The sequence below is a fragment of the Pelobates fuscus genome, chromosome 8 (assembly GCF_036172605.1).
Source record: "Pelobates fuscus isolate aPelFus1 chromosome 8, aPelFus1.pri, whole genome shotgun sequence".
In the NCBI taxonomy this organism is placed as follows: Eukaryota; Metazoa; Chordata; class Amphibia; order Anura; family Pelobatidae; genus Pelobates; species Pelobates fuscus.
This window is the reverse complement of record NC_086324.1, coordinates 88,993,478-89,006,497: the sequence shown is the minus strand read 5'-3', so window position 1 is coordinate 89,006,497 and position 13,020 is coordinate 88,993,478. Positions and strand designations below refer to the sequence as shown.

The 13,020-nt window shown below is 34.9% G+C and overlaps 1 protein-coding gene across 1 annotated transcript in view; it reads left to right on the top strand.

Annotated features, from left to right (window-relative positions):
* COL5A2 (collagen type V alpha 2 chain) overlaps window positions 1-12,710 on the top strand; it is a 162,019-nt gene extending 149,309 nt beyond the window's left edge. Inside the window, exons 45-55 of the mRNA XM_063430133.1 lie at window positions 1,099-1,206; window positions 1,431-1,484; window positions 2,149-2,256; window positions 3,557-3,610; window positions 3,700-3,807; window positions 4,787-4,840; window positions 6,462-6,569; window positions 6,673-6,961; window positions 7,235-7,425; window positions 9,415-9,654; window positions 11,018-12,710. Coding sequence (XP_063286203.1) covers window positions 1,099-1,206; window positions 1,431-1,484; window positions 2,149-2,256; window positions 3,557-3,610; window positions 3,700-3,807; window positions 4,787-4,840; window positions 6,462-6,569; window positions 6,673-6,961; window positions 7,235-7,425; window positions 9,415-9,654; window positions 11,018-11,161 — 1,458 coding nt within the window. The 3' untranslated portion in view covers window positions 11,162-12,710. The remainder of the gene's footprint in view (window positions 1-1,098; window positions 1,207-1,430; window positions 1,485-2,148; window positions 2,257-3,556; window positions 3,611-3,699; window positions 3,808-4,786; window positions 4,841-6,461; window positions 6,570-6,672; window positions 6,962-7,234; window positions 7,426-9,414; window positions 9,655-11,017) is intronic.
* Window positions 12,711-13,020: the final 310 nt, after the last annotated feature.

Here is a 13,020-nt window from a genome sequence, read left to right as displayed (position 1 = left end):
CACTATGTCCTTACATAATGAGCATAATGGAATCATTCCAGTATTTTCTTTGTAATTGTGTTTAAACCCAGGCATTGAAGCAGCATGTAAAGCATATATGAATAAGAAACAAAAATATTATATATTTTTTTGGTGTACTAAAATATGCTGCATTCTAGTTTAAACTTTGAATCAATTGAGTTATTACTTAAGGTCAAATCAGATGTGTTTACAAATGGATGTATTGCCTGGATATCATATTTGTGGCTGTGAGTCCACTAAACTATATCAGATGAATCAGAACTTTGGAGCTGGATGATAAAATAATGCTGACCAGTTTTTCCAAGGCAATGAAGTAATGGGAGTAACAAATTGTAACATATGAAAATGATTTATAAGCTGTGGAATGACACTGCCATTAATGAAGTAAAATGCCAGAGGTAATGATTGCCAATAGTGAGTTTATTAGCTCAGGCAAGGATATGGCAAGTGAGGGCACTATTTAGAACAAGCAATAGAAATGCTAACAAATTGTTTAAAAAAATAAAAAAATGAGAACTGGGCCAAATATGCTTAATATAATTCAGGACACATAGTATGATGGATAAACAGAATGGGATCAAAAATGTGTTAGCCTTTATGGTATATGGTATCCATGAGATTAAACATTGCAAAAGTGTTTCATGATTTAAAAATTGTTTATTTAAGTTTCTAAAACTTAGCTTTATTTACTAGTTTTGAGAACTAGATATAGAAAAAGAAGGTCCAGGCCCTCCAGTACTTAAGGGCATGTTTATTGGAACAGCTGTGTTGTTCTGTTGGTTCCAAAAAACGTGCCTTTAAGCATTGGAGTGCCTGGACCTTCATTTTCTATATCCATATTCGATGGGTAAATGCTGGCCCATGGTCTAATTAAGTGCCCAATCAGCTTGTGGATTGAGTGTAATTCCTTTTACTTGCTAGTTTTGAAAACTAGTGATTATTTTAGAGAGAACCAAGACCAGTTCTAGTAAACTTGTTAAGATTAGACTTTATCTGGCCAATAGGTTCACAATATTCACATTAATTTGTTGGCTATGTTTCATGCTTATCTTAACATTACATCCCATTTATATGTAGGGCTCTCCTGGAAAACAAGGTCCTACTGGTTCCACTGGAGACAAAGGACCATCAGGTCCTATTGGCATGCCTGGATCTACTGGTCCTGTTGGAGAACCTGGTGCAGAAGTATGTATATGAATTTATTTCTGGAAAAATGTTTTAAAGATTTCAGACTTCAACCATTGTCCACTGGCGAATGCTGATGTCATATAATGTAATTTGTGATCACAGAAGCAAAAACAATGTATATAAAATAGTGTAAACAATCTTTAGTATTTAATATCTAACTTCTTTAAAATCATGGACTGCACCCGTATCAACCATTAAAACAAACACAATTTATGTTTTAGGGTCCTCATGGCAATGATGGTGCACCAGGAAGAGATGGAGCTCTTGGAAAACGCGTATGTTGGCTATATATGTTTTTGTTTGATTTTTTTTTTAAAAATACAATGGATTTCTTTGGATATTTGATATAAAAAACTTAAAATGAAGGGTTACATAATGAAGGATTATTATTTTTAGCTTTTTCTAGAAAATTGTCTTTACTGATCCTTCTCAGGGGTTCTTCTCACCATCCATCTCCCAGCTCGTTCATTTATTTATATTTTTGTTTCCTATATGTTACAGATATGGATAATGTTAACCCTTTCAGAATATTGTTCATTGTTTAGAAAGAAAAATACAATACAATACCACCTTTGTTTTTAAGCCCCAAAGGCAAATAGGGATAAAATATGGCTGAAGATGGCAGATGATGTATGTAGGAGATTGTGTATGTAGGAGATCGTGAAAAAATCAAGATGTAAAGAGAAGAATTTGGACATTACATTTTAGAATAGGTGTCCGAACTTTTGGCTTTTATTAAAAATCAGCAGCATTCACATAACCAGGAGGCAGAAGGAGTCAATTCAGAACAGATTCAAAGATAATCTGGGGGAGTTTAAATAAATCGTATGCATTTCGCACTGTAGCAATATAATTTGCTTAAACATGCATAATATGTTGCTTTTGCTTAAAAAAATAGATGTAATTAAAGTTTAATACTTTTATATTACTTTTTTTTAGGGTGATCGAGGTGACCCTGGACCTGAGGGCCTTGCAGGAGCTCAAGGTGGTCCAGGAACCCCTGGGCCAGTCGGCCCATCAGGTGAAGCTGGGCCAAGAGGTGAACCAGTAAGTTACATGTACCTATTATAATACCATAAGCAATATTAGACTACAATATATACCTTTTAGAATCCTCATCTTAAATAACGTATGTAGAATTTTGTGTGTCCTGACCACAATCTTTAATTATCCCTCTCAATGCCAAATATGGAGTATATGAATGTCAGAGTTTATGTGAACCTTTTAATTACTTTCTAAGTTTGATTGAAAACTCTCAAGGTTACTTACTAAAATGAGAATTAAAAGCGAATTATAAATTTAAGGCCTGAAAGTCTAGCTGACTTAGACATTTTTTCCATTTCGCTTATTTTGACCTTAAAGGACCACTCTAGGCACCCAGACCACTTCAGCTTAATGAAGTGGTCTGGGTGCCAGGTCCAGCTAGCTTTTACCCTTTTTTTTTATAAACATAGCAGTTTCAGAGAAACTGCTATGTTTATACTGAGGGTTAAGCCAGCCTCCAGAGCCTCTAGTGGCTGTCTCATTGACAGCCGCTAGAGGCGCTTGCGTGATTCTCACTGTGAAAATCACAGTGAGAGCATGCAAGCGTCCATAGGAAAGCATTATGAATGCTTTCCTATGTGACCGGCTGAATGCGAGCGCGGCTCCTGCCGCGCATGCGCATTCAGCCGATGACGTCGCGAGGAAGAAGAGGAGGAGGAGGAAAGCTCCCCGCCCGGCGCTGGAGAAAGAGGTAAGTTTAACCCCTTCCTCCCCCCAGAGCCCGGCGGGAGTGGGTCCCTGAGGGTGGGGGCACCCTCAGGGCACTCTATTGCCAGGAAAACGAGTATGTTTTCCTGGCACTAGAGTGGTCCTTTAACTTTGAAACCCTTTGACTTCACTTTGAATTCTAACTTTAGTGAATAAACTGTGTATTTTTAATAACCTATATACAGTATATAGAATTGTACAATATATATATATATATAATAAAATAAATGTGCTGGAACATCTTATGGAATGTTTTGTTTTTGTAGCCTCTAGAACAGATATAAAATATACTGATAAATGTGGGCTTGGTTAGTCAAGTAGCAGCTTTAGCATAATGAGAGATTTTTTCTACAAACTTATAAGAGGGGAAATTGTTAGTTATCACTACATCAGAGCAATGAAATGCAACGTTCATGCTACCAATATAATGTGTATAGTTAGAAATAGTCTAAAGAGAATGTAACATATAATCAAACATGAAATATGTTGTGGGTTTTGTACCTCAAATATTTGTAAAAATGATCACATCATCTTGTTTTCTTACTGTATATGTATGTATCACATATTTACAGACTTTTCTTTCATTTTATTTTAGGGTTCCCGAGGACCCATGGGTCCACCTGGCAGAGCTGGAAAACGTGGATTTCCTGTGAGTTTTGAATGTTTACTAGATTCTAGTTTGTATTCATGTGTATTCATGTAACATTGGAGGCATAATTTGCCTATTTTTTTCTGCAGGGACCTCAAGGCCCACAAGGTGATAAAGGTGATAATGGTGAACGAGGTGAAAGAGGACAGAAGGGTCATAGAGGATTTACTGGTTTGCAGGGTCTGCCAGGTCCACCAGTAAGTATTAAAATAAATAAATACCACTAATAGTGATATTGTTAAACCATAGAAGTCCAATCTGAAAAATTGGTTGACTACAAACTAGAGAGTGTAGTGCTTCAGTCAATATGCAGGATTATATTCTCAAAGATATTCTTACATATGTTTAGTTAAGTAAGATGTTGATAGTCTTCTTGCATATATTGTCAAATTTATCAAAATCGGATTTGAAATAAATATTCTCATTTTGATGAACACCTCTGAGATTTATTTTGTAACTAACATTTGCAATATGATATTTGCAAAGTTTAATAGTAATATTTGCTGGAAGCTTCAATTTATATGATTTACTTGAGATAATTCAAGCTGTATTGTGAATAAAGCGTTGCATTCCAACAGCACTGTTTTCTATACAGTATATTTACATATATATAATTTACAAGGTCTTAACTATAATGTAATGCTGTATGAGCCTAGTGTCTTTACTAAGCCTTTCAATGATGTTCTCAACCTATTACTGCTGCTTCTCGAACAAATGCTTTGGCATTTGCACGCAGTTTCAGAGAAGAAGTGGACTGGCCACTGGTTAAAAAAGAAAAATGTTTAAAACTTGATGGTAACAATGCACTGGTGAACTCTGGGCACCCAAACTACTTTATTGATATGAAGTATCTTTTGTGCCCGGTGTGAACTATTAACCTACCTGTTACAGTTTGCACCATCTTTCATGTCCTTATTATATGGTATAATATGAACCCTGTACCATAATGCAAGAGCAATCATAGATTGTTCAAGAACTGTGTTGTGCTCTTTTTAAGTCATCGCCATTAGAATGTTGCTATAATGCTTCTCGCCATCAAAAAAGAAACAAACAAACATACATTTAAATATTTTTCATATGCATATATACTCTTTATCCATCTTCTGTTCATATGGTTAGAATGTTTTATTGTTGTTTATTGATGTTGTATCTGACGTATGTGCTTTTCTTTATCAGGGCCCAGTGGGTGAACAAGGCAGTACTGGACTTCCTGGACCTTTTGGACCCAGAGTAAGTGTTGTTCGTTTTTTGTCACATTTACATATTTAATTGGAAAAGGGTAAGAAACTGAAGTGCATAATACTTATCTTTCTCCCCTTCATTATGGAGGTTTGCCTATTGCACAACCTTTATTCTTCAAGGGTTTATATATCATGAATAACCCCCTTAGGGTTAAAGACCACTAATTCAATGTGTTGTGGCTATGTTTCTACTTTAGCATTATAAACCATCACTAGTTGTAATTAGATTTCAGTCTAGTCTATTCATTCCTAATTATTGGTGGGTGAGAACGAAAAACCTGACACTCTAAGCACCAAAACATCTTTAGTTTTGTGAAGATGTCCCTACTCTTTAATTGTTCAATATTCTGTCCATTCGGAGTCAATGGGATGCTAAAGGCATCAAGACCCTTCATCCCATAGACGACTAAAGGCACGACTAAAGACCACTTCAGCGTCACCCTTGTTTTCCTTGTCACCTTGTTTTCCCTTTGAATAACTTTGTTTATTTAGCCCTAGCGACACCTACACTTGTTGGGACTTAAACAGCCTACACACTTCTTAAAAGAGATATTATCTTTTTTAACCCCTTAAGGACCAAACTTCTGGAATAAAAGGGAATCATGACATGTCACACATGTCATGTGTCCTTAAGGGGTTAAACTTATGCACTGTGTGTTTAATTTAAAATTTCTTATTTCCTGCTCTGTTAATTGCATGCTAGAACCTGCCAGGACCTCCTCTGCATGATTACAGTTTAATTAATAGAACAAGGGAGAAGAATATCTAAAGTGAACATATTGTGTTGTTAGTTTGTTTTGAAAATGAAATGTTTTACACATGAGCTGTTTGATTCTCAGGTGTGGTTTGGGCTGCATAAACAAAGAAATTTGCCACCGAAATTATAGGGAATTTAGCAGTGACACTACAGGATATGATCTATACACTAAAATACTTAATTAAGCTAAAGTTGTTTTGGTTCTTAGAGTATCCATTTACGTATGAAATGTGTGTCCTTTTTTGCTGTGTAAATTGCAAATGAGAGATGGATGGATTATTGATTAACATGATCTTTATTTTCAGCTTAATTGTGCTTGTGCTTATGTTTGACATGTAAATTATTTGTGACTGCAAAGAACATCAACATCACTCTTTTCATGCAGTTTTGGGCTTTTACACATCTCAAGCATAGATATCCAACCCATGTTATGACCTGTAACGTACTTTTTCAGCATTATAAATATTATTACACTCTTAAGCACTGGACATAAATGACCCTGTTTGTATTTATAGGGCAATTCACTAAAGAGAGAATTCTAAGGAAATCATAGTGAATTTCAAATTGAAGGTCAAAATCGCATAATTGAAAGCATAACTAACTTGTAGAATTTAAAATTCACTTTGAATTCTTGACGATTTTCACTTTAGTGTTAAATTCTGACATTTACAAAATATCTGTTTATATTTTTGGCATACACATAAAGTATTATCCCCATTAAATTATGTGGATTTTTTTTTCAAAGCCTTAACTTCCCTTTCATATTTTAAGTTTATTTGTACATTTTATTTATACATTTCTTTGTAAATAATGCATTATATTAGTATTATATAACATCATTTTATTTTTCAAGGGCCCTCCTGGTCCAGTTGGGCCTCCAGGCAAAGAAGGTAATTCAGGGCCTGCTGGGCCCATTGGACCACCTGGTGTTCGAGGAACTGTTGGAGAAGCTGGACCAGAGGTAGGATTTGCTCTACACGTGTAATTAATGCAACAATTAAATACTTTGAATAAAACTATACAAAAAAAATTCTGATGGCAAAATATTGGTGCAATGTTTTTAGGGTCCCCCGGGTGATTCAGGTCCTCCAGGCCCACCAGGTCCACCTGGTCTTCTCACTGCTGCCATTGAAGATTTACTTGGAGGCTATGAGGATACCATGCCAGAGCCACTTCCAGAGTTTACTGATGATGAAGCTGCAGGGGATGGAAATAAAACTGACCCAGGTGTCCAAGCCACCTTGAAATCTCTAAGCAGCCAGATTGAAACTATGCGACGACCTGATGGCTCCAAGAAGAACCCAGCACGAACCTGTGATGATCTTAGACAATGTCACCCATCCAAAAAAAGCGGTAGGTATCAGGTGCCTCAATACACATGCCTCATAAAGTGTACTGAATTTGATCAGTGTTCATTAATTAGATATGTTCTATGATACATATTAAAGTAAAATTTTTAAATGATAATTTATATAGACACATTCCTTTCAAAACATTATCATTTATGATAAAAAAATGAGATCAATAGGTTTTAATTTTAAATGCAAAGAGTTTGATTTTTTTTATATGCATCATAATGTATTAAATGTAAAGACATTTACAAATGTTTACATTTCATTTATATAGGAGAATATTGGGTTGACCCTAACCAAGGCTGCGCAGAAGATGCCATACAGGTTTACTGTAATATGGAAACTGGAGAAACCTGTATATCTGCTAATCCTTCCAAGGTACCACGCAAAACGTGGTGGACTGGTAAAGGAGCTGATAACTTCAAACCAGTATGGTACGGTGTTGATATGAACAAAGGGGCCCAAGTAAGTAATATAAATTAAATAAAGCATTTCCCTCTTTGTGGTTAAAGATTGTGGCAACATGGCAGCTGTTTTTTTCTCATAGTAATTTACACAAAATACAGACATTATATCTTTCTGCAGAAGTCATTCTTGAATACCATATTATATGTAACTATCATAGTTGACTGAATATGTGTTGTTATTTTACAATATGCACAACTGCCCTTGTTTTTAAAGGAACATGTAAATGCCCAAATGAAAACATGCATGCATTTAATTATATATTCATTCTTTAAAACAGCTTGCAAAAGCTTCTAATCTATTGACCAAAACCTATGCAAACCCTCTAATTCTAACCCTGCCCAGACTTTCTGTGGCTTTTCAATCACAGGCGTCCCAATGCATCTCAACAAGTCTTTGCAAGGCATGTGCTCTGGGCAATTGCTGCCTCTTGAGTTTAGCTCCACTGTACTAACCAAACCAGGAAGTAACAGGACCTGTTTTCTTGAAAGCCAATGGGATGTAACTAGGTTGTATTAATAAAAGTGTCAATTTCTATTGACATCTGCGGTTTTGTATAATTTAAAAAGTGCACATTCTAAACACATAAAGCATTTAGCTAAGTAAGCTAATGTGCCTTAGGGGCCTGGAGTGTCCTTGTCCTAATGTATACATGTGGTCACATAATGATCAGATGCTTATGCGTTTGCTTTTTGTTGGAGTCCACCTGAAATATGTGGAAATTGTACATGCAACCATTTAGTTTATTACAGTTAGATTATATTAGAAGAGATAAGACTATCTCAATATCAATTGGAGAACTGCTATTCAATTACCTTAAGTAACGTAAGAGTTAATTTTATCCCTCTAAAATAATTAGTTTAGTTCTTGGAGTGAAAAAAGACACATCAGAAACCTGATCGTTGGTGATTCAGTGGGTAGAGCAGGAGATTTGTGCCACTAACAGCACAAATCTCTCTTCTTTGCTCCAACTCATGAACAGGATCACCCATAAATGTTGCCAGAATACGGCATCACAATGGAAAGGATGCAAGTGGAAAATGTACCCACATCCAAAGGTGGATTTTCCTTGAATGCATGTGCTCAAAAATTTTGTGGATTTTTTGAGCTTTTGTGCCAAGTTTCAAATGCACCATGTAACCTCACGAGGATGATTCTAAATAGTCATTTTCTGAATGAAAAGTTTGTTTACTCAAGAAGAATGTGAGGGGGCAAAGACAATATGAATGGATGGTGTCTGTGTCTGCTTTAGAGTCAATCACAGAAACTGTGTAGTTGGCAGGTCATGACTAGAATAAGTTACTGATGACTATGTACACAAGTATCTTTTAAAATATATATATATATATATATATATATATATATATATATATATATATATATAACTCATTTTGGTAGAAATTTCCATTTAATTCATCAGTGTAAAGCTTGAAAATACCCTGTATGAATTATACTGTTTAACTTGGAAACATGTTTTGCAATAATGGGACAATTTAAATGCTGCAAAAATGTCTAAATTGTTCTGTCAAAATTCTAAGTTTGAAATCTGAAGTAATCCATTCCCTAATTTTGACCTTCCACGTCACAGAACATGTCAAAGTATATGTAAGTAGTGTAAATATACAAATATACATTATACAAACAATAATGTGTGTCTAATGAGAAGAAGAGACATTATAGATAAACAAACAATTGCTTTACTTCATGCACAATAACCCAATCCAGTATGGAGGTGATAATATGAGATTTGTTTTTCTTGTAGAACTAGGTAAATATAAGGAATATTATAATATTGTACCTTACTCTGATCCATGTTAGTTCTGAATTGGAAATATGGGTTAGGAATCTTCATTTTATTTAATGAACAACAGTCATGTAGTATTACATGTGTATTAACTCATGTTTCATATTGTCTGTTAAATTACTTATTCTTAATTGGAGAAGTGTATATCAAGATATTTATGCAAAACAACTTGTCTTCCCATGCAGTTTGTTTATGGAGAAACTGACTCCCCAAATACAGCTGTTACTCAGATGACTTTCCTGCGTCTTCTATCCAAGGAAGCTTCACAAAATATTACCTACCATTGTAAAAACGCAATTGGCTATTTAGATGAGAAAGCTCAAAACCTGAAAAAAGCTGTTATTCTCAAAGGATCTAATGATCTAGATATTAGAGCAGAAGGAAATAGCCGATTCAGATATACAGTTCTTGAAGACTCATGCTCGGTAAGTTTAGATAACAAATAACTCGCCACAATCACTGTATAAATGCTGAAACATTTTAGCAACAATTGTCTATACAGGTGGTCCTCATTTTACGACCTACCTGCTTTACGACAGCTCACACTTATGACCAGCTCTCTCGGGGTGAAAAGTGCGAGCAGTCGTGGGAATCAGAGGGATTCCCTGCTCTGTTGCATTCGTCTATGTTCAGGGACATTTCCCCGAACATGTAAGAATGCAGAAGAGCAGGAAATCCCTTAACTCCTCACTTACCGACCAATTCGTTCTACAACTGGGTCATAGGAACATAGCATGAAACATAGGCCCCACTCCAGTACACTCAAACCCAGAATAAGCAAATGGGTAACAGAGGTCATGGCGACTGCTGCCCTATGACCTTTATTTTGCAATATTAATAGCGATAATCGACAGCTGTTGACTGTACACTTGCGTCTCCCTATGCCTTCCCTTTGCCTTTATTAAGATATTTTTATCATTGATATTTTTTTCCCCCAAACATTCTTTAATAATATAGTAAGATACAGGATTGTCAAATCTGTAGGTCTCCCTTCACAGATACTATATATTGATCCAGCCAATAATGAACTTACATAGTTACCCTTAATGTTTCTTTTTTATAAGTAGCAATAGTATATAACGTCTAAAACCCTCATTTAGAAAACATCAATGTTTAGCAATGCACGTAATAAAAACATAAATCTGCAAATTCATCCTGCTCATAAACATTAATATGGATTTAGTGATATTTATTAATTGTTATTAAAAGATATTTATTAAATGTTTCCGACATAGGCTTCGATTACATTCCAGTCGAACACGTTTATCACAAGTTTATTGGCTCATGATAACCCTCAATTCAGAGAGATTTAAATCCCACCATTAAAAACTTATTAGAATCTGTTAAATATTGTTTTAAATAACAAATCTGAAACATATATTGTACGTTTAAAATATAGGCTTCAGCAATTCAATTCCTTTAACAATCACATAGCGATAGTCAGGACTTAGTGTCCCACCAGTGGTTAGAGGGTAGGTGCTCTACTTATTTTAACATGGGATGAGGGCTATTGTCTCCTCCAGCCCCCACCCATGAGCGGTATGTGCGTCTCTAATTTTAAAAACTTGGCCCCCTACCCCACACATAGGCAGTGGATGGCAGCTATTACGTTAATAATAAATGGAGGTACTTAATGTCCCCCAACCAGCCCACACCAATGGGCAGTGTGTGAGAACTATAATTAAATATATTAAATTGCCAGTCTCAATACATTGGTCAACTGTGCAATGTGGTGTCAGTGACTTCATAATAATTCCACTTAGTAAAATGTTTTATATTTTCTTGCAGAAACGCAGTGGAACCGGCAAGACTGTCTTTGAATACAGGACACAGAAAGTAGCACGTTTACCCATTATCGATATTGCCCCTGTGGACGTTGGCAGTGTAGACCAAGAGTTTGGAGTTGACATTGGGCCAGTTTGCTTTTTGTAATCCATCATTGAGATGACTTAAGAACTTAAACTGACTGAAGTTAATCCTGAGACTCTTGAAAACTTATAGCTGGCAATGCACCAGCACTGTACATACAGTTTTCCAATATTTTCCATTTTTGTTCAAATTTTTTTCATTGCCTGGCCTTTTCCAAAGTATTTATTTACATTGAGTTTTATTTTTTTTAAGCAATGTTAAGACAAGCAGTGATACCCTTAAATGGACCAACAATGTAATTTTAACCTTCTTCTATATCTGCACAGTTTTGCCCTTTGTATCAGTGTAGACCAGTGCCTCATCTGGATTGTATAGTGAAATGATTCTATACACCTTTGTGCATCCATATTTTTTTTAGATGTACTCAAGTAAAAGCACATTGGTTATTACATATGTATTACTTGTATATTCGAAGCTACAAGCAATTGGTAAAACCTTACTTTGCAACATTTATGGGTAATTCGTCAAGCCTTACAGTTTACCAAAGATTATACTGATTTAACCTTGTAATATTTTCTAAAAAATACTAAGCTTTTAAAACAATTATTTAAATCCTGGTGAAGCTTTAAGAACTATGTTGACCTTTTGATTATTATAGAATACTGAACATTTCTATTAATCACGTATTAGATTTTAAAGCTTACAGCCTAAACCCAAAGACAGACTTACAGTGTAAGCCGTAGTTTGGTATATCCATAGTAGTGTGTTAGAAATATAGTTTAGGAAGCCTATGGAAAAATGAATTTGTACACCTTGTAGAAAAAACCCAAAACACAGTCAAGTCCTTAGTCCTAGACAAACTACTTTTGAATCAACTAAATAATCAGAAAACCTATATCTAAATAAGTTTGGAATGTTTTCATCCCACTTAGTATTTATGAAACTTGATGAATTTCTTATCCAGTTCGTTAATTGCTAAATGAAATACTATCTACTTTGGGGTTCATTCATCCTGAAATGGCATTGGTACGACATCTTGAGCGTAAAACAGAAGCAAATTTACAAAAATATTTATTTTCATTCTTCTTACATGATTTATCTCCATTGTTTTACATGTCTCATAAAGTATACCTGTCCGCATTGCTCTTCAAAGTAACGTTAATGTCAGTGCTGAAAGGATACATTTTTAGTTAAAAAACAAAACCCTTTTATGTACAGTATATGAACACAGTATCTACATCGTTTTAATCACACGATATCAGGTGCAAAAGGACCCAACTTTTCTTAGCATATAAGCTACCTCATCTCTTGCTGGGATGCATATAAATATATAGTTTTATTTCCTGTTAGATATGAAAAGGTGCTATGCTTTTGTTGTTATTTAGAGAATAGGGTGAGGCAGTGTACATGTTTGATGGTGCTAAAAATTCCTTTTGTGAAATCCTGAATAAATAAAAATTTACAGATGCCCCTAAATTATATGATTTTTAAGAGTTTAGCACAATTGTGCTTCAACATCTGAAAAACAAAATATACATTGCATTTTTCCAATTGGTCATAAAAATGTGTCTTTTTTTTTTAAATGGGCGTAATATATATATGTAGAATTTGCTGTCATGCGTCTGCTTTTTTTTTCTGCTTCTTTTAAGTCACTTGATCTAAGCTAATTTCTCACAAAGTTTCTAGAAACTATCTATAATAATGTCCCTCTTCCCTCTTCAGGGCAAATAGGTAAAATATAATTTTTAAGTAAACTTTAATACACATAGCATTTATCATGTAACTTTGCAAAACATTTAATTAAATACATGCTTCTTGTATGTCAATGACTGCAGAATTCCTTAAGCTCTAAATTCAAGATCTTGGTCAATTGCACAAGTTAAAGACACTAGACTTGGTTACACATGGTATGAATGATTAGT